Here is a 21,051-nt window from a genome sequence, read left to right on the forward strand (position 1 = left end):
GGTAGACGCCACGTAACACGCTATCAAGAAACAGACGTCGGCTCACACTGTCATACCGACAAGAGCGGCAGTCTCCATCAAGAAATTAGCGCCGTCGCAGTCACCCCAAGTAGTAGACGTCACTAGTCACCCGAAGAGGTAGACGCCGTCGCAGTCACCCAAGTGGTAGACGCCACGTAACACGCTATCAAGAAATGTACGCCGCTCACACCGTCATACCGACAAGAGCGGTCTCCATCAAGAAATTAGCGCCGTCGCGTCACCCCAGTAGTAGACGCCACGCAGCGATCACCCGAAGAGGTAGACGCCGTCGCAGTCTACCCAAGTGGTAGACGCCACGTAACACGCTATCAAGAAATGTACGCGCTCACACTGTCATACCGACAAGAGCGGCAGTCTCCATCAAGAAATTAGCGCCGTCGCAGTCACCCCAAGTAGTAGACGCCACTAGCGATCACCCGAAGAGGTAGACGCCGTCGCAGCTCACTCCAAGTGGTAGACGCCACGTAACACGCTATCAAGAAACAGACGCCGGCTCACACTGTCATACCGACAAGAGCGGCAGTCTCCATCAAGAAATTAGCGCCGTCGCAGTCACCCCAAGTAGTAGACGCCACGGCAGTCACCCGAAGAGGTAGACGCCGTCGCAATACCCAAGTGGTAGACGCCACGTAACACGCTATCAAGAAACAGACGCCGCTCACACCGTCATACCGACAAGAGCGGCAGTCTCCATCAAGAAATTAGCGCCGTCGAAGTCACCCCAAGTAGTAGACGCCACGGCAGTCACCCGAAGAGGTAGACGCCGTCGCAGTCACTCCAAGTGGTAGACGCCACGTAACACGCTATCAAGAAATGTACGCCGGCTCACACTGTCATACCGACAAGAGCAGTCTCCATCAAGAAATTAGCGCCGTCGCAGTCACCCCAAGTAGTAGACGCCACGGCAGTCACCCGAAGAGGTAGACGCCGTCGCAGTCACTCCAAGTGGTAGACGCCACGTAACACGCTATCAAGAAACAGACGCCGGCTCACACTGTCATACCGGCAAGAGCGGCAGTCTCCATCAAGAAATTAGCGCCGTCGCAGTCACCCCAAGTAGTAGACGCCACGGCAGTCACCCGAAGAGGTAGACGCCGTCGCAGTCACTCCAAGTGGTAGACGCCACGTAACACGCTATCGAGAAACAGACGCCGGCTCACACTGTCATACCGACAAGAGCGGCAATCTCTACCAAGAAACCAACGCCGGCCCCCACGGTCAATCCGACAAGAACGGCAATCACCCTCGTAAGGCGGATACCGCGACAGTAACGGCCATCGCACACTACACTCGCAAAAACAATCGAAGTGTCTTGGAAGCGTTGAAACACAGTTGAGATACGCACTCTAAAACGGCCCCGGCCAAGCCGAGGCGGAAACAAAAGGGGCGCTCAATTAGGAATACAGGAAGACAACTCTGACAAAGATGAGATAAAGACCTCGGCCAGGCCGAAGGCGAAAGAAACAAAGATGAGATAAAGACCTCGGAGTATTATTAAGAAGATAAGTTACAAGTAAGATTACAAGTGAAAAAAATACAGACGACGGCCGTCCCCACAGGGATAAGCCGAAACACAACCTACCAAAGTTGTACAAAAAAGAAGGCAAAAGCTACAATTATGTTCATATACCAAGAGATAGCGGGGAGGAAGGGCTGAGTAATTGGCCCCGACAGTGAAAGCAGATCTCTTTGTAAACTTGTTCTCATCAAGCAGCACATGGTAGTATGTGAGGAGCTGAAACAGATCTGCTGTAAACTTGCTCTCCTAAGCCTGTTGCTGCCTACCATCAGTATCGGTAGCCGCATTTTCTTCAGTAGGCAACCCAGCAGCTTTTCCAGCAGCCTCAGCCTTGGTCTCGGCAGCCTCAGCTGCCCTCATCCTTTCGGCTTCTTCCCTAGCCACCTTAGCCTTCTCAGCAAGAGCTGCTTTCTCCGCGGCCGCCTCCCTCTCCATCTTCGCCTTCACCGCCTCCTTGGCCTTCTCCACCGCGGCTTTCTCCTTAGCCTCGAGCTTGTCATCAAGCAGCACGTCGAACCTGCCCCACGGGAAGGAACCATCAAGAGGGAAAAGCTCCCCGATAACTTCCCTAGCAGCATCTTCGGCCAAATCCCGGAACTCGGCGCACGATTTGGGGAGCATGACGGTTTGGAGCATCTCGATGTCCACCTCCTTCTGCTTGATGATGGCCTCTTTGCCCCGAACCACCTCCGCCCGAGCCTTAAACGCAGGCCCCTGGACTCGTTCCTCTGCTGGAGATAAAGGTCGCACGCCCGAACAAGGTCACATTTCCTCAGCAGCTTCGCAGCTTCGGCCGCCGCAGCCTCGGCCTTGGCTCTCTCAGCAAGGACCTCCTTTTCAGCGTCCTCCCTAAGTTTTCTCTCAGCCAAGAGCGCCTTCTCGGCTTCTCCCCTAAGCCTCTGCTCATTGAGGAGATCAAGCTTCGCCGACGCAGCCACCTGCTTAGTGGCGTTACGCTCATGAACAGCCCGAGCCACGGCCTTCTCTTGCTCCATGAGACGAGCACCGGTAACCACGTTCCACCTCGCCAGCTCCCTAATTAGCTTCGTGCCTTCCTCTATAAGCTCGGAGACGGAAGCCTTCTGGGATGAAGGGACGGTGGTGACAATTTGACCACTAGCCCGCGGCTGGGAGACGAAAGCCTTCTGGGATGAAGGGTTGACGGTGGCGCCTTGATCACCAACCTGCGCAGAGGACCCCACCGCCTGCTGCCCAACGTGAGCAAAAGCCGACTGCGGCTGGTCTGCAGAAATTCAATTAAAACATCAGTATCAACATTGACTTATCAGAAACACCTAATGGCACGGCTAAATTTAAGCCACAAGCTAGATAGGTACCATGTTTGGCCTTCTTGACCGGAGGAGGCACTTCCTTACCAGCGGTAGAAGCTGTCCCTTTTCTCTTACGGATAAGGGGAGATCCCTCGGCGTCAGAGTCCCCCTCATCGGGAATATCAACAATCTCCACCTTCTTAGGGGAGGGAATGGGAGTTGGAACCGGTGTCGACGCCGTTGCCGCTGAAGACTTTGTTTTCCGCGTCCGACGCACTACGCCGCTAACAACCCTCGCCTGCGCCTCCTCCTTGCTCAAGACCTTCAGCCGCTGTTCCATAAGATCATTCGGCGACGTCCCCTGGTCATGGGCTAGAGCCTTGGGATGCAAGTTAGCAACGGTTTTATCTTTGTGCAGCCCCATTCTCCGAAGAAGATCCTCAGATAGGTCCGGTCCAAAGTGGTCTGCAAAAGAAACAAAGCGAGAGTCAAGTAGAGGAAATAAATCGAAGTTCGAAAATAAAGGAACATTGAGAGCGGCGATGGGCCTCACACCGACCCCACTCACCCCGTGCTAGGGCCGGTATGAGGCCGACATAGCAAAGCGGCTCATCCTGAAGAATGATCTGCGTCGGGGGAATCCATCTTTTCGGCACCCCACTCTTGTCCACCTCAAAGAGCCTCATTGCCTGCCTCTCGTCCTCCTTGAGAACGACCCTGCTGGCATCCATTTTAAGATGCTTCCGAGTGACCCATCTGTCATGCTCAGCTCTAGTCTCACACCGCAAATTAACCTGGTGCTGGAAGGAGCGGGGCAGCGGATAGTCATCCGGCACTTTAACGTACACCCACCGGCCTTGCCAGTCCCTACAAGAAGAAGCCGATACAGAAAATTTGTGAAAATTACTTGCGCAGAATATACGCTCAAAAGTACATCGGAGCCCATACCACGGCATAGACTACGCTGGGGGCAAATTGATGGGGCATATTCTGCACCGCTGACCAAGTCAACACACTGAGCAAGGTCAAAGATATCCACAAAGAAGTCAACGACTTAGATGAGCTCTAGCCGATGCATCCCATCGGCTGTCACCGGGTCTCGGCCCGACAACCCGTAGGGACACATACCCGCGTACTCATATCCAAGACCCGTCGGCCGGCCTGCCATAGGTCCATCGGCCGAGGGTAGAACGGTCTTTCCACCTGCTAGCCACTTGGCAACTTGGCCACTACGTGACAAAAGGTGAAAGCCTATAAATACTCCTCAACCTTCTTTGAGGAGAGGATGGAACAACTGAACCTAGATACACTATTCATCTGGTAATATCTCCCTTATCTCTCTACAATACATATCTAGCCAAGTAACACAGCTTAATCCTTTAAGTTTACTGACTTGAGCGTCGGAGTGAGTACGCTTGGCACAAAGCCAAGCCCTCAGTTCGTTCATTGTTGCAGGAGAGGCCGAGAGGGACGATAGAAGCAAGAAGGGTTCAACTCAAGACATTATTCTACAAGCCACGGGTGGTAACGATACTTGCTCTGGAATTACACCCGGAACAATTTCATTAATAAGAGTAAAATATTAATAGCGGGAGTGGTGAATTTGTCTCAAAATTTATTTCATCGTAATTTTAGGATATGTTATAAAAAATATATTAATGATAAATTTATGGGTTATGCAACTTTAAGTAATTTTATTTAATGAAAAAAAATAATTAATGGTAAGTATAGGTAGCCCGGGCGATGCCGGGTACCAATACTAGTACTCTATATATTAAATCCAGAAACCAAGGGATTTCAATGTAATTAAAGAAAGTTATACAATTAATTATACTATATAGTTTTAAATCAATAGCACTGTGTGATGGACCCGAATAAGGGATCTCAGTGCAAATATTATATAGTTTGGGTTAAAATTAAATTATATAGAAGCTTGATACTTTTCCTAAACATAGTCAATTTCCTTAAAATAAAATAATTAATTAAGATAGTCAATTTCCTTAAAATAAAATAATTAATTAAGACGGTCAATTTCAAGGAGACTAAAAGAAAGAAAATGCCTGGTAATTTTCCTAAATATTTATAGAAGACTGGAAGATGGTCAATTTCCTTAAAATAAAATAATTAATTAGTATAAACATGCACACTTATGGTATTAAGTAGGATTATTTAATGAGAATACTCCAAAGTATGGAGGAGCTTCTCAAATTACTCCAAACTTTATTTTAACTATCTATATACCTAACTTTTACCCCATTTCTCTTCTACTAGAATTGCCTATTTTTTTTTTACTTGAAAGAGCCGGTTGATTCTATTCACATGTCCCACTTTTATTTTTATAATCATCTGGGCAAAATTAAATCATTTGGGCAAAATTATTATAAAAATAAAAGTGGGACATGTGAATAGAATCAACCGGCTCTTTCAAGTAAAAAAATAGTCAATTCTAGTAGAAGAGAAATGGGGTAAAAGTTGGGTATATTGATAGTTAAAATAAAGTTTGGAGTAATTTGAGAAGCACCTCCATAGTTTGGAGTATTCTCATTAAATAATCCTATATAATATTGCATAATTCTTTCGATTTGATTTAATGCATATATGTAATATATTTATATAAATATATAATCCTCTTAAAATTGCTTGCCTAAGTAGTAAAAGTAATTTCGTCAGTAAAGAAAATAATTGTAGTAACATTGGATATAGTTATATGATAGTAATCACTCATTTGAATAGTAAAAGTAGCAATATTATCAACGAGATTAGTGAGAGTGGTAGAAACAACAACGGGAGTAGTGAAATAATCAATATTAATGCGGCAATAGTGAAAGTAACAATAATTACGGCGGGAGTAGTGAAATTATCAATATTAATGCGGCAGTAGTGACAGTAACAATAATTACGGCGGGAGTAGTGAAAGTAACAATGATTACGGGTAAGTAGTGAAATGTTATTACTATTGTTTCATTAATAAAAGTAAAATATTAATAGCGGGGTAGTGAATTTGTCTCAAAATTTATTTCATCGTAATTTTAGGATATGATATAAAAAATATATAAATGATAAATTTATGAGTTATGCAACTTTAAGTAATTTTATTTAATGATAAAAAAAATTTAATGGCGAGAAGAGGTAGCTCGGGTGAAGTCGGGTACCAATACTAGTCTTTGTACCAAAACTAAAAAACAACAATTAACAAACAAAACAATGAATTACTAAGTAAAACAATTTTAAACTAATCGAAGAAAAACAATTTGTGGTTTCTTGCAAAAGAGTCTCCTCTAGGGTTTCTATTAGGGTTCCAGTCCTAGTCCATCTCTGAGATCTCCTTGTTTTCTGAAGTTTTTTCTTGCGATCTGATCGTAAGGAATCAGTCTTTTACATACATTACTTCTTTTTCTTTATCTTTTCATATGGTGCGAGAAGAGGGAGAGGGTAGTAGGCGCTCAGGGAAGGAAGTCATGACGGCGGAGGAATCATTTGTTTGGGAGGTTGGAGAAGCGGAGGAGGTGGCGCAGGAAGCACAACTGATGCCGATTGGCAAAATTTGGTCATCGAAGTCTATAAACGCGAAAGCGGCAGTAGACTCCATGATTAAATTCTGGTCGTCGAAGGAGTCGATTGTGGGTAAATTACATGATGCGAAGGAAAAAACGTTTACGTTCAAATTCAAGAATGAGAAGGACATGGCGAAGATATTAGACGGCCAACCGTGGCACTTTGACAAATTCATCTGGTGTTTCAATACACCTAATGTTGACGGGAAAATGACTGATGTGCCACTGCATTTGGTACCATTATGGGCAAGAGTTTACGATCTACCACTTCGAGGGCGTACTAATATGGACAATGTCAGAAGGTTAGGTGCGCAATTGGGGACTTTTATCAGTCTTGTTGAGGCACCGCACCCGGAGATGGAGAGGGCTATACGATTGAGGATTGTGCATGATGTCAGGAAACCGCTAAAACCTAAGGTAAATATTCGTCTCAATTCAGGTAAAGTAAAAGAGTTTATAGTTAAATATGAGCGCTTACCTACGTATTGCTATGGATGTGGTATCCTCGGGCATGGGGAGAAGGATTGTGATGACGGTCCGTATGACGAAGTGGAATTACAGTATGATGCTTCGCTTAGAGCATCACCATGGAAAGTTTTGAAGACGGTGGTATAGATGAAAAGTGAGAAGGCGAAATCTTTAACGGTTGCTTTTGATTTAGAATTTAGAGAAAGGGAGGAAGAAGCCATTGCTAATATGATTACGAAACTGAAATGTATTGTCATTAAGCCAAAAGGGAGTCAAGAGGGTTCTGTTAAGGAGGTACCAAATAAGAATTCAGAGAGAGTGACTGATCTGAGAGAGCTTGACAGTGACGAAGGCTTGGCGGATGAGGTAAATGGCAGGAGGGAATTAGGAAAGGAAGGGCAGGCGCAGGAGATACAGAGTGAACAAACAGAGCAGCGGGCAGATGTGGGGTCAGACCCTGGAATGCACTTGACTGGTGAGTGGGAAAGTGGGCTGTATGGGAGTGATGGGGGTCAGGAGGAGGTGCTGGCTATGGCTAGGAATGGGAAGGGGGGTCGTACTTGGACGAGATTGAAGGGGGAGAGGAAGGAGGGTCAGAAAACGTCCACACAGGGAGGCATGAGTGTTAAACAAAACAGGGAAGGAATGGTGGGGGAGGAACAAGCGTCTGGCAAAAAAACGAAGCTATGCAGGGGTGCTACAATACCTGAGGCGGAGGTTGAGATGACTCAACCCCGCCAGGCCTCATGAATCTCCTAAGCCTCAACTGCAGAGGGCTGGGCAATCCCGATGCAGTTGGAGGACTCAGTAACTTGTTACGGAGAGAGGCCCCCGCTCTGGTATTTTTATGTGAAACTAAATTGAGCGGTAGTGAGTTACATCGTATGAGAGCTCATCTGTGTGATTATGAAGGGATGGAGGTAGATAGTGTCAGGAGGTCAGGTGGGTTAGCTTTCCTATGGCGGAAGGGTGTAAATTGTGTTTTTCGGTCAGCTTCAGTCCATCATATGGACTTCGATGTACAGGATGCGAGAGGTACTTGGAGAGTGACAGGGTTTTATGGGTGTCCAGCGGTGTGTGATAGACATTTATCTTGGGAGCTTTTGAGGGAGCTGGGAGCGGGAAATGACGATAGACCTTGGGTTTGTGTAGGCGATTTTAATGAAATCTTTTTTGCGACAGAGATGAAGGGAGGGAACAGATTGCAGTGGCAAATGAATAATTTCAGAGATGCGGTTGACGATTGTGGGCTACGGGACGTGGATTTTGACGGTTACGAGTTTACATATGATAATGGACAAGCGGAGGATGATAACAGGCAATCACGCTTAGACCGTGCAATGGGTAATGAGCGATGGTTCGAAATATTTCCTAGAGCGAAATTAATTCATATGGATAGGGAATGGTCAGACCATGCTCCGATTAAGCTTTTATTGAATGCTAGGGACGAAGAACAGGGGTCGAGCGGCGGGAGAATTTTTAGGTTTGAGCAAATGTGGGTGGGTGAAGATGGGTGCGAGGAGGCGATAAGGAGAGCGTGAGATTTGCATGATGACAATCTTTTTAATACTATTTCGACATGTGCTAAGGAGTTGCAAGAATGGAAGGGTATTAGGATAGGGAAAATATTGCGTGATATTAAGGCAAAGAGACGGAAATTGAAGCAGCTTAATGAAGGTGGGAGATCGCAAAGACTGATAAATGAACGGAAAATTCTTGTTAAAGAGGTGGCCAAGCTTCTTAAGCAGGAGGAAATTTATTGGAAACAAAGGTCGAGAGCACTCTGGCTAAAGGAGGGAGATCGTAACACAAAATATTTTCACAAGAAAGCGGGTCAACGGAAAGAAAAGAACCACATTGCAAAACTTGTTGACGATAATGGGCACGAGCATGTGGGTACAGAGTAGGCAGGGACGGTGGCCAGGCGGTATTTCATGCAGCTGTTCGAATCGGGTAGGCCGCAGGTGAGTGATTCTATTACGGACGTGGTGGCTAATAGAGTTTCTGAGAGCATGAATGAGGGATTAAAAGCCGATTACAGAGAGGAGGAAGTGTATAACGCGCTCAATCAAATGCATCCTCTCAAGGCCCCCGGACTGGATGGTATGAATGACCTTTTTTATCAAACATACTGGCATATCGTTGGCCCCTTAGTCTTGAGAACGACGCTGAATACTAGGTTGCACGAAAACGGACACGGACACGGGACACGGCACCTCGAAATTTTTAGGACACGGACACGGCAAAAAAAAAAACAATATACATATTAAAATAAAGGAAAATTGAAGTACATTATAACCAACCTCTAAACTTTGGTCATTTAAAGACCACAAAGTCGTAAAATGACAAAACAAATACTAACATTTTATACGTCAAAATAAAAAAATGTCGTACAAAATACAAAGTTCCAAATTATAACCCCAAAAATTAAAGTAATGTAACACAATTACACAATATCAATTATATTATAATATTATATCATCATTAATAAACCTTAGTATAATTTCCCAAATTCATTACTTTTGTACCCATTTACCAACTCATTCAAAATAAGGCACATTAATTATATGGATTAATCGTCTGAGTTCATCTGCTTCTCCCTCCCTCTTTCAATCTCTGATTTCTAATTTCTATATACTCATCAATACATCTCCATAGAAACAATCATCAACACAATCCCATAGAAACAATCAAACATGTTACAAAAATCTTTTAACAAACTCATTCTAAACAGGTTTACATGTATTAGTAGTTGGCGTGGTCTGAGTTAAGGTAATTAATGGAAATCGAATTCAATTTGGCGGTCGCACAAATCCCTAGATCTAATTTGGGGAAAAAGAAAACAAACTTGCATGGCTGACTACCGAGAGGAAGTGGTCGACGGCGGCAGTCATCGGAGTGGTCAAAACGGAGGAGGTCTGCTGTTCGTCGTCGTCGGTATGGTCGAAGTGAAGGAAACTAAGATTGGTCAAATGGTATGTCGAGGGAGTTTGAAAGAGGTTTTTGTTTTGAAATTACCAATTTGCAGTGTCCAGATTGACACGGACCGTGTCCACAGTGTCTTGGCCGTGTCCAAGACATTTTGTAATTAAGGTCGGACCAAGGACACGGTCCAAGGTGTGTCGGACACGTTTTTTGGCGTGTCGCGCGCGTGTCCGTGTCCGACACGCGAAGGCTAAAAATTGGGCGTGTCCGTGCAACCTAGGCTGAATATCCTTCGGGGAGGGCAATTTCCACCGGGCCTAAATAATACGCAAATTGTGCTCATACCTAAAAAGAAGGCGCCGGATAAAATTGTTGATTTTCGCCCCATTAGCCTATGTAATGTAGTGTATAAGCTTGTGTCTAAAGTGCTAGCGAATAAGCTTAAAGTGTTTCTAGGGGATATCGTTTCGGAGAACCAATCGGCGTTTACCCCGGGTCGCTTGATTACTGATAACATTCTCGTAGCCTTCGAGATTTTCCATCACATGAAAAATACGAGAACGGGTGACGGACATATGGCTCTCAAATTAGATATGGCCAAGGCGTATGATCGAATTGAGTGGAATTTCCTTGAACGAGTTTTGTTACGAATGGGGTTTGATGCCGGTTGGATTGCTAATGTCATGAATGTGTTACCTCGGTCCTTTTCACAATTCGAGTAAATGGCAAGCTTACAGAGGAGTTCAAGCCAAGCAGGGGTCTTCGCCAGGGAGACCCATTATCCCCATATCTTTTCATTTTGTGTGCGGAGGTTCTTTCGGGTTTGGTGAGAAAAGCTATGGAAAATGGGTATATTCGTGGGGTCAGAGTGGCTGCGAGCTCTCTGATGGTTTCACATCTTCTTTTCGCTGACGATTGTATCTTGTTTGCCCGTGCCAAAGAAACGGAGGTCCAGAAAATTAAAGAAATCCTAACCTGTTACGAGGAAGCGTCGGGGCAATTGGTGAATTACAATAAGACAACCGTTTCCTTTAGCCGTGGTACCAGGCCGGGGAGGAGGGCCCAAGTTGTGGACTGGTTGGGTTTGCGAGCTGTCGAAGAGCAGGATAAATACCTCAGGTTGCCGACTATAGTAGGACACTCGAAGCAGGTCATTGCCCGGGTTATCAGGGATAAGTTAAGTAGAAAATTGCAAGGATGGAGAGGTATGCTTTTATCGAAGGTAGGGAGGGAAATATTGATAAAGGTCGTGGCCCAATCGATTCCCACCTACGCGATGAGTGTCTTTAAGCTACCAAATAATTTTTGCGATGAACTACAATCCTTGGTTTCTCGTTTTTGGTGGGGTTCGGAAAATGGGAAGAGGAAAATTCCATGGATTTCGTGGTTACATTTGTGTAAACCGAAATGTCAGGGAGGTTTAGGATTTCGAAATTTCCATGAATTCAACATGGCTCTCTTAGGCAAGCAAGCGTGGCGTATGCTTACGGAACGTAATTGCCTCATGGTGCGAGTTTTGGGGGGCAAGTACTTTCCTCATCGGTCTTTCATGACAGCTGAACTTGGGTCGAACCCAAGCTATACTTGGCGAGGAATTTTCGAGGCTAGGGACACGCTATTGGTGGGCATAAGGCGTAGGGTGGGCAATGGGCTAAGTACTCGTGTTTGGAACGACCCATGGATTGCAGGCTCCTTTTCTCGTAAGGTGATTACAACCAGAGGAGATCATGACCCGAGTATGATGGTGGCGGACTTGCTTACGGCTGATGGATGTAGGTGGGATACGTATAAGGTACGCTCTACCTTCCTACAAATTGACCAACAACGTATTCTCAATATGCGGGTAGGGCGACAGCACGAGGAAGATACTTGGCTTTGGGATTTGGAGAAAAATGGCAATTACTCGGTGAAGTACGTACAAGGTGTTGGCTGGAACGTTAGAGGCGGGGGAAGGACAGTCGGATAGAGGGAGAGAAAAATGGTTGTGGAATAAAATATGGAGAATGCGAGTGTTACCTCGAGTCAAAACGTTTTTCTGGCAATTTTGTTGCGATGCAGTCGCTACTAAGCGGAATTTAGCATCCCGTATGAGGTCCTTTGACACGACCTGTCCGGTTTGCTTATGTGAGGTGGAGACTTGTCGCCATCTTGCACGGGGTTGTGGTTGGGTGGCTGGGCTATGAGAGGGGTTGGGTTTGGAGATAAAGTCGACGGCGGGGTTTGAGAGGGTGAAGGAATGGGTGGAAGCTGTTTTTAGGGAGCTAAGTGAGGAGGAGGTAGTGAGGTTTGTTATGGGAGTATGGGCAGTGTGGGAGGTACGGAATGGAGTGGTGTTTGAGGGGCGAGATGTTCTAATAAGTCGTGTGGTGGCCAGGGTAAGGGAGTTGCTTAAGGAGCTGGAGGAGGTTGATGTGGCTGATGTTGAGCAGAGGGCGAGGAAGGAACATGGGGAGGGAGGAACGAGGTCAGGGGAGGTACGAGGGTGGCAAAAACCCAGGCATGGTTTGGTTAAAATTAATGTCGATGCGGGAGTTAAAGAGGGAGACGGGATGGGTATTGGCGTGGTATGTAGAGATGAGCATGGGGCGGTCAAATGGGGATGGGCGGAGAGACGTAGGGAGGAGTTCACAGCTCGTGTTGCGGAAGCAGAGGCGGTGTTGGTTGGGTTGCAACTTGCTAAGAGGATGAAGGCTCGAGATATTTGCTTGGAAGGCGACTGCAAAGAACTCATTGAGGCGCTTCAACACGGGTGCACTGGACGGAGTGACTTCCACGTTGTCATCGAAGAGATTAATTTATTTTGTCGTAATTTTAATTCCGTTATTTGGTCTTTTAGCAGTAGAAAATTTAATTTACTTGCTCATGAATTAGCTCATTTTTGTAAGGTTGGTGGTAGTCTGTTTTTCGATGATTTGACTATTCCGAGTCGTATTGTTGATCTTGCAGCTGCTGATTTAAATGAAAGGTCGTAAACCCGTGTTTGGGGTTTTCTCAAAAAAAAAAAAAACAATGAACTAAAATTGAGGAATTATACGATTATGTAAAACCGACTCATATGACAAACCATGCAATTGTATGATTATGAACCCATGATTTGTATGGAAAGAATGTCGCATTGACCTTGAACTTTTCAGTTTTCACCCTCGCACAGTCGCACACTGTATAGTGTATAACTGTATACACTTGTACTACAGTATTACAGTTTTATGCGGAGTGACAATAAATAATTGTACACTCTTTTCTCTAACTAACAACCAAACAAACAATAATACTACTCTCCCCAATCAATCAATTTCCGCTCTTATTAGATCCATTTTAACATTCAATTTCATTTATTTCGTGTTCAATTTCGCCCTTTTACATAATCCAGATCTTCAATTTTGTTTTTATTTCGTCAATTATGATCATCAATTGAATTAATTAAATTTCCGAAAAATTGGGGGAAAAATGGGGTGTATATGTTGCAAACAATCTGCAATTGAAGATGATAGTCCAATACATAAATTAACAGCAAATACAATTAACAACAACAATAATCATAGTATTAGTGGGAATAATGTTGGTAATGTTAATGTTAATGGTGATGATAATAATGGCGGAGATGAGAAGATTAAGTTAATTGATAAACAACAACTAAGCGGCGGCGGCGGCGGAGGAGGCGGCGGCGGAGGAGGAGGTGTAGATAATTGGGGGAATAGGAAGAGGGTAGTGCAACAGCAGGAGGAGCAGGGAGAGGTAGTGAGGGTGTTGCATTCGACGATTCCGAAAGCGGTGGAGGGAGAACAGGTGGCGGCTGGGTGGCCTACTTGGTTGGCGGCGGTGGCGGGGGAGGCTATTAAAGGTTGGGTGCCACGACGAGCCGACTCCTTTGAGAAGCTAGATAAGGTAATGTAGTATTGCCTCCGTTCCATATGATAGTTTACGTTTGCTTTATACACGTATGTCAATGCTTGTTTTCTTTTGTTCATATCTTTTGTTACATATTATTAAAAATTATAAAAATTTGATATTCATACTGCACTCGGTAAGACAATTTAAATAAGATCTCACATGACTATCTTTTATGTTATACATTAGAAGTTGTATTGAAGATTCTTCTCTCTTATGAATAGTGCCCAAAAAGCAAACGTAAACAATTCAATGGAATGGAGGAAGTATTATATTACTTTCGTTTAAGTCATTTTCATACGTTTGTTTAATTAATTTAGGTGGTTTGGAGGCGGTTTTTATTTTAGTGTGGTGTGAACATTGTAAGTAGTGGTGGAACCAGGATTTGTAGTTAGGGGTGAACTATTAATACAACAGTTGGTCTTGCTTGTGACAGTTTCTTCAAAGAGACCTCTCACAGCCCCTCCCCACTTTTCTTCCCACTTGGCCGTTTGTCTCACGTCTCTTCAAAGTGACGGATTTTGTCCGTCACAAATGAGAATTAGAAAAATAAATCAAATATTTTAACTAAAAGTTTCAAAATTTTCATTTTCTTGGGTGTGAGTATGTCTTGTCTGCTAGGTCCCTAGTTCCGCCTCTGGGTCTAAGGTGGAGTATATCTCTAACTTCTTACCCTGTCGTTTGTGGGATCCCTTGTGTCAGTCAGGAAGTGTAAGGGTAATGTATCTTGTACTCCGTATTTGTTTATGTTGATCATTCAATGCAATTCTCGGCGCTTGTTTCATTTTTGGGCTATTTGGAAAATAGTCTCTTTGTGTTGTGAACACGGGGTAAGGCTGCATGTATCTGACCTCATATCTTGTCATTTGTGGGATCCTTTGTGGTGCTATGGCGATGATGATGATGATGTTAAATTAACTGATACTCGTAATGTCTTTTTTAGTGCAAGGTTTTTTTTGGGTGTTTGGCTGAGGTTTATTTTTTGTTTGATTTTGTTGAATTGAATAAAATCACATTTTGCAAAATTTGCAAGAATCTCTTCGTTGGTCAGCTGGATTATATAATTGTGAGCAATTACAAATATGTTCGATGAATTGTGTGAGTAATTGACTTGCTGAGGAGGTGTTCAATATACGAAGTGGAACAAAAGAAAAGTTCTGGAGATAGCTTTCATGCTTTACCAGCAGTTGGACCTTTGCTGCATTTATTCCTGATTTTTCTCCTTTTTATAGTGTGTGAATCATGTGTTTAGCGTGCGAGGGTATAAGAGAAGGTAATTTTGTGGTGCACATTGTAAGTGTTAGAAACAAGGTTTGCTTGGCTAATAGGACCTTTGTAATGTTGCTAAGCGACTTACTATGTCGTGACTCTTGTGAGCGAGGATGAACTGTTCCCCTGTGATTTCTGAGTTCATTTTTAGCAAATTTTTGTGGTGCGTTCCAGAAGTCTTGTACCTGTAATAACACTTACGGAGTATAAGACAACATTTTCCTAGTCTCCAAAAGGGGGTGGTCTTCTGTAGTGACATTGAGCCTGACACTATATTCTTGTATCTTTCTTTGAAGGGCTACATATTGCAGTGCAGCATAGCTTGTTCAGGCTTATATGCGCCTGATTGTCGGTTGTCTTTACATATGAGCCGTTTCTTTTCAGATTGGGCAGGGAACTTACAGTAATGTCTATAGAGCACGTGATCTTGAGCAAAGAAAAATCGTTGCTTTGAAGAAAGTAAGATTTGACAACTTGGAGCCTGAAAGTGTACGTTTCATGGCTAGAGAGATTCACATCCTTCGAAGACTAGACCATCCTAATATAATTAAATTGGAGGGCCTTGTTACGTCAAGGATGTCATGCAGCTTATACCTTGTCTTTGAATATATGGAGCATGATCTTGCAGGGCTTGCATCGCACCCAGCTGTTAAATTCACTGAACCACAGGTCTTGTAATTTTTCCCCTCCATAAACCATCTAGTCGATAGAGAACTGTTTTGAAATTTGAGATTTTAGTGTTTCTAGTTTTCCTGTGTTTTTTGCCCGCTAAAGTTGTACATATCCATGGGCAGGTTAAGTGCTACATGCAACAGCTCTTACGTGGACTTGATCATTGTCATAGCAGGGGTATCTTACACCGTGATATAAAGGGATCTAATCTTCTAATTGATAACCATGGGGTACTGAAGATTGCAGACTTTGGGCTGGCAAGCTTCTATGATCCTCATCGATGTCAGCCACTAACGAGCAGGGTTGTAACTCTATGGTATCGACCTCCAGAGCTTTTGCTTGGTGCAACTTATTACGGTGCAGCTGTGGATTTGTGGAGCAGTGGCTGCATTCTTGCGGAACTCTATGCTGGCAAGCCCATCATGCCTGGAAGAACAGAGGTACTTGGCATACTTTCCTGACTCTGGTGTACCTCATCTTTCAGCTTGCACTTGACTGAGTTGACTCACTATCTCGGATTATTCTGTACGGTTTTATTATTTCTCTAGGCCAGGTGGGGAAGGACGGTGTGTTTATGACTGAATTTATTTTGGGATCAGGAGGGACAAACTCTTAATTAAAGAATTTATTCTAAAGGTGATGAATAGAAACATACTTTTTTAGAGTTCAAGTCGTGTGACTCATATACCTTTACGGGCTTCGCTTCGTAGGTGGAACAATTGCATAAAATTTTCAAGCTTTGTGGCTCCCCCTCTGAAGATTATTGGAGAAAATCCAAGTTACCTAATGCGACAATTTTCAAGCCACAACAACCATATGCACGCCGTGTTGCAGAAACGTTTAGAGACTTTCCTGTTCCAGCATTAAGCCTTTTGGAGATTCTTCTTTCAGTTGACCCTGTTGACCGTAAATCTGCATCTTCAGCCCTAAAGAGTGAGGTACAGATTCTCTGAATGGCTGTATCGAGGAAAGTTTCCATGTTTTTGACAAATTTGATTGTTTTTCAATATGATTTTTTCTTTCTTTCATCCTTTTTATGTTCCGGAACTGAAGCCTGTGTGTACGTTCCAGAATCAGCTTTCAAATAATAGCCCCATTTTTTCTTTTTCTGTAAGTGTCAATTTTAAAGCATAAGGAGGTGCTTATGATCAGATATCACGACTTTCAAACTGTACTAAATTATCTCCTCTAGCTGAAAACTCTTTATTCTTAGAAATTTGTTTTGTCAAATTTTTTGGGGCAAATATGTTAGAGCTTTGCCAGTTGATAAGAGAAAGAGTAGGGTAACATCACATCGTGAAAACAGTCGTCAAGCAGAATACGTTTCAAGAACTTTGTCTGCTATGACTCTTTGAGTATTTAATAGTTAGAACAAGGGTTCAGAATTTTGTTGTATAACTGGGTTTTTACTGTGCCTATATGAAATTATTGAGCATTGGGCGTCGTAAAAATATAGGGTTTGTACTTTGTAGATTATCCAAGCTATGATTATGAACTTTTCCATTTTCCTATTACTGGAGGTCAACTGCTAAATTGTACTTCGACTTTTTTCCTACAATCCTTTGAACTTTTTTTGTTTGTTGTGTTTTCCCCTCATTGTAGGAGATTTTTGAAACTTTGATTTCTTAAGGTGAAGCTGTTTGTAATTGTTTGTTTTTCGTTCTCCAGTTCTTTACTACAAAACCACTTCCTTGTGATCCATCAAGTTTGCCCAAGTATCCTCCAAGCAAAGAGTTTGATGCTAAAATGAGGGATGAAGAGGCTAGGAGGTGAGCTTCTATTTGTTTGCAGTCATTATGTTAATTTAGTGATGAAGTTCTTGTCTTCTTGATTCAGTAAAAATGGTTTTCCATGGCAATCGGATGTAGTTTACTCTCTGACAATATAGAAGGATAAAATGAAATGTATCAATAACATTTCACTCAGCTTCACATAAGAAACGACTATAACAACACCAAAACTTTAAAAGTTCATAATGGAGTAGTTAATGGAAATAACGAGAAAGTTACTCAAGTATGCTTTTCCACTTATTGCCGATGTGGTAGACAAAAGGGCTTTTGGGAGAGGGAGCCACAGGTTTGAAAGCTTTCAACCTGTGGCTAAACATAAGGAACTAAGGTTAATTGTGTAAGCATTCTTATTGAGGTTTTGCGATTTTTGTAGGCAAGGAGCTGCAGGAAGCAGGGGCCAGAGGGCTGACCCTGAGAAGAAGGTGACAAGAGAGTCTCGCGCTATCCCTGCACCCGATGCTAATGCGGAATTAGTTTTGTCCATGCAGGTAGTTTATCTCTATTGGAGACACACTTCTAGTATTTTAGTTTTCTTTCTTCTATTGGATGCTTAAGAGCAGGATATTAAAATCAGTGTTAGGTGATTATATGATGGTTTCTGTCATTAAAGTGATTTTCGGCCTTTTGGCTGACGTTGTGTTTATTGGATCATATCTTATGCCTGCTATTCTAGAATTTCTAGTCAATACTTTTGGGACATATGATGTTGGAGAAGCATCTCTTGAATTTGGATGATTAGTTTTTGTTTTGTTAATGTTACATTCTATCCAATGCATATCATATTCCAGAAAAGACAAGCTAGTATGAAGAGCCGAAGTGAAAAGTTCAACAATCACCAGGAAGAAGTTGGTTCTGGCTTTCCATTTGAACCTCCTAGAGCATCTCAAGCATTAGAAGAACCTGCTACAAACAGGCATGCGAACCAACATAAGCGAGCTTCCCATTCCGGACCCCTTGTTCACCAATCCTCACAGGCAAAGCCTGGAAAGAGCATGGACGATGCTCCCAAGGCGTCAAATGGGGCCAATTCATCTACAATGACTGCTACCGTGGCTTCAAGGAAAAGTTTGTTTTCTGAGGATAAACGTGAAAGAAGTGGTTCTTTCCATGCCGGTTTCCCAAAAATGATTGCTCGATTTCCTGGGTCTTTCAAAGAAGCATCGGAGTCCTTGATAAAGCGAGATCAGGTGGATCGCATGCAACCATTTGCAAATTCCCAGCAAAACGAAGAAGGGAGGAGCAGCAGTAAAGATCCCGTTCTTGTAAGCTCTTTCTGTCTTCATCTCCCTCGTATTAATGCCTTTTAAGTGCATATAACTCCATATATTGAGTTGGATTTTTGCAAAGCCCATTTATTGACGTGGGAAGTGGGATACTGGGTATTCACAAAGTGTTTAAGGATGTTTGTCAAACTTTCCACCAGTCATTAACTTATGACATACCTCAATGCCGCTAAACAGGCACTTGCCTGTAGGCAAACATCGCGATGAAGAATGATCCTTTGGTTTACTTGGTGCAATGTTGGACAAAATGAGCGTTTAAAAAATTATGGTCATTCAGTTTACAACAGCAGAGAACTACTTTACATAATATACTGTCACTTGTTATTTTTAATTGAAAAATGGGTTATTTGCTCAGTGCTTAAAAATCTTAAAAGGTAAAGTTGGATCCCGCATCTCGGGAATCTTTCAAAGGCAAGGCTTAATTTTCCCATTTCTGCCATGTTTTGGTCAAAGTAGTCATATTTACTACTTCATTAGCCATCCAAAGCACAAATACTTTTCAATCTGTGGTCCTTTTTGATTATTTAATCGCTTAATTATTTATGGTGCATCTTTCAGCTTGGTTATGGATCAAAGGGCAACAAAATTCACTACTCGGGACCGCTCATCGTCCCTTCAGGCAATACAGACCAGATGATGAAAGATCATGATCGCCACATCCAAGACGCTGTAAGGCGAGCACGCATAGATAAGGCCAGAATAAGAAAGATGCAAGGCGAACTAAATCAAGTACCAGTCACTTCATTATTTGTTGCTGGCCGCTAAATTCAAGGAAGTAATATCAATGCAAAGGTTAGTGGAAAAAAAAATTCCTAGCACTATGTTGCTAGGGATTAGGTGATATCTGTGATTTAGCTTGTGGAGTAAGAACCGGGTTTTTTCGGGAAAAATCCATTTCTTCTTGTACAGGTGGTGTTTGCCAAGTGAAGAAAGCAGACCGTTCTACTTCACGAGCTTTAACCTATGTTACTTTGATGGACCCTTCACTTTGGTTGCGTGTCGTGTGCATGACGCTTGAACATTGACAAGAACAACATTTTTTGCTCTAAATAGCTGTATCCGACACTTGCAGCCTAGTCGAAGTAACATAGGCTTTAATCACAATTCATTGTAATTCACTATTTATTTACTTCTGTTGTAGCCACTAGCCAGAGCCTTTCATTGTAGCAATTGTATTGATATGCCATACCTGGCACTAATTGATGGAAGGCTCTTGCCACCGTTCCAGATTACATGCTGAATCCGGGATCGGGATAATCATGTAAAGTTTTGGCGGAGTTTTCCAATTTATATATCTATTATTTATATTTTTATATTTTTGGGCAACGATGATCATACTGTTTATGATTTATTTTAATATAGAGAAATTAGTCCAATTTTCTTTAGTGAGTGAAGTGGTAGCTGAAGGTCATTTTTTTTTAAAATTTTTTTAAGTGAGTGGAGACTGTAGAGGGAAGTAAAGGTTTATATAGCTTTATGACCTTTATCTATTTTCAAGAAAAATAGTTAAATCGCAGACATAATATTGGTAGCGTCTTTGAGGCTCTAGGGTAATACGAGTATTATTGTTATATTAATATCGCAATTTGATTGTGTGGGTTTGTGGTGGTGATACAAGAAAAACATGGATATGCAATAAGATTGCATATCCATGTTTTTCTTGTATCAGGGGGTGTTCTCGAGTGTGGTTTTGATGTGAATTTACAGCCTTCTTAATCACAACCTGTGGGTTTGTGGTGGTGTTCCCGAGTGTGGTTTTGATGCCAAATTAGAGCTGATTAATCACAACTTGAACTTTCTAATTACGAAATAATAAACTCTGTATCGGATACTTATAATTTTTTTAATCTATAAAAATAAAATAAAAATATCTTCATTGTCAAATGTGTAGCATCTCATAGATTGGTGTGGAGCTAACTGCATGTCATCATCATCTGCAATGCTTTCTTAATCAGTCTTGGGTTAGTCATTCATCACCTTAAAATAACATTAATCTCGATTATTGGATATCATTAGGGTTTCATTAGTCACTAACACATTATTCTCTTCAACAAACCAATTAGCTATTAGTAATTTAATATGTCAAATCTTGTCATTATGTACATTTTCTAGGGTTCTGCACATGATTTAGCATATTAACCAGTACTATCTTGAATTTAATTATTCTTTTGAAGATACGAAAATCCTGCTATGTTCATGTACGGATTATGTTTCTTTTCCACTTTTTCCCCCATTGGAGACATTGTATTTGATCTCATTTTCATTTCAATGGGTGTTTTTTTGTTTTTAAAACGGTTCCAAATACTATTACATGGTGATAGTACAGACAAATATATTTAACTTGTTTCTTGTTTCTATTAGAATGTCCGT

The 21,051-nt window shown here is 42.6% G+C and overlaps 3 protein-coding genes across 3 annotated transcripts; all 3 read left to right on the forward strand.

Moving 5' to 3' along the window:
• Positions 1 to 7,600: 7,600 nt before the first annotated feature.
• LOC141648588 (uncharacterized) lies at positions 7,601 to 8,761 on the forward strand. Its single transcript, XM_074457316.1, has 2 exons — positions 7,601 to 8,353; positions 8,444 to 8,761. Exons 1-2 carry the CDS (start codon positions 7,601 to 7,603, stop codon positions 8,759 to 8,761), a joined length of 1,071 nt encoding a protein of 356 aa, XP_074313417.1.
• A 3,309-nt stretch (positions 8,762 to 12,070) lies between these two features.
• Positions 12,071 to 12,751, forward strand: LOC141648589 (uncharacterized). Its single transcript, XM_074457317.1, has one exon. It carries the CDS (start codon positions 12,071 to 12,073, stop codon positions 12,749 to 12,751), a length of 681 nt encoding a protein of 226 aa, XP_074313418.1.
• Positions 12,752 to 12,941: 190 nt separating this feature from the next.
• Positions 12,942 to 19,994, forward strand: LOC141646977 (putative serine/threonine-protein kinase At1g54610). The gene is made up of 8 exons (XM_074454996.1): positions 12,942 to 13,664; positions 15,321 to 15,605; positions 15,731 to 16,048; positions 16,319 to 16,546; positions 17,277 to 17,377; positions 17,772 to 17,886; positions 18,187 to 18,660; positions 19,240 to 19,994. Exons 1-8 carry the CDS (start codon positions 13,227 to 13,229, stop codon positions 19,444 to 19,446), a joined length of 2,166 nt encoding a protein of 721 aa, XP_074311097.1. The 5' UTR covers positions 12,942 to 13,226; the 3' UTR covers positions 19,447 to 19,994.
• Positions 19,995 to 21,051: the final 1,057 nt, after the last annotated feature.

The sequence above is a fragment of the Silene latifolia genome, chromosome 3 (assembly GCF_048544455.1).
Source record: "Silene latifolia isolate original U9 population chromosome 3, ASM4854445v1, whole genome shotgun sequence".
Taxonomy (NCBI): domain Eukaryota; kingdom Viridiplantae; phylum Streptophyta; class Magnoliopsida; order Caryophyllales; family Caryophyllaceae; genus Silene; species Silene latifolia.

What these genes read in the sequence shown, in the direction of transcription:
- LOC141648588 (XM_074457316.1), top strand. Translation starts at nt 7,601, where the DNA reads ATGAATCTCCTAAGCCTCAACTGCAGAGGGCTGGGCAATCCCGATGCA. An exon ending in TTAGGTTTGAGCAAATGTGG is followed by an intron (nt 8,354 to 8,443) that starts GTGGGTGAAGAT and finishes ACATGTGCTAAG; the next exon opens with GAGTTGCAAGAATGGAAGGG.
- LOC141648589 (XM_074457317.1), top strand. Translation starts at nt 12,071, where the DNA reads ATGGGAGTATGGGCAGTGTGGGAGGTACGGAATGGAGTGGTGTTTGAG.
- LOC141646977 (XM_074454996.1), top strand. Translation starts at nt 13,227, where the DNA reads ATGGGGTGTATATGTTGCAAACAATCTGCAATTGAAGATGATAGTCCA. An exon ending in CCTTTGAGAAGCTAGATAAG is followed by an intron (nt 13,665 to 15,320) that starts GTAATGTAGTAT and finishes GTTTCTTTTCAG; the next exon opens with ATTGGGCAGGGAACTTACAG. An exon ending in TCATGCCTGGAAGAACAGAG is followed by an intron (nt 16,049 to 16,318) that starts GTACTTGGCATA and finishes TTCGCTTCGTAG; the next exon opens with GTGGAACAATTGCATAAAAT.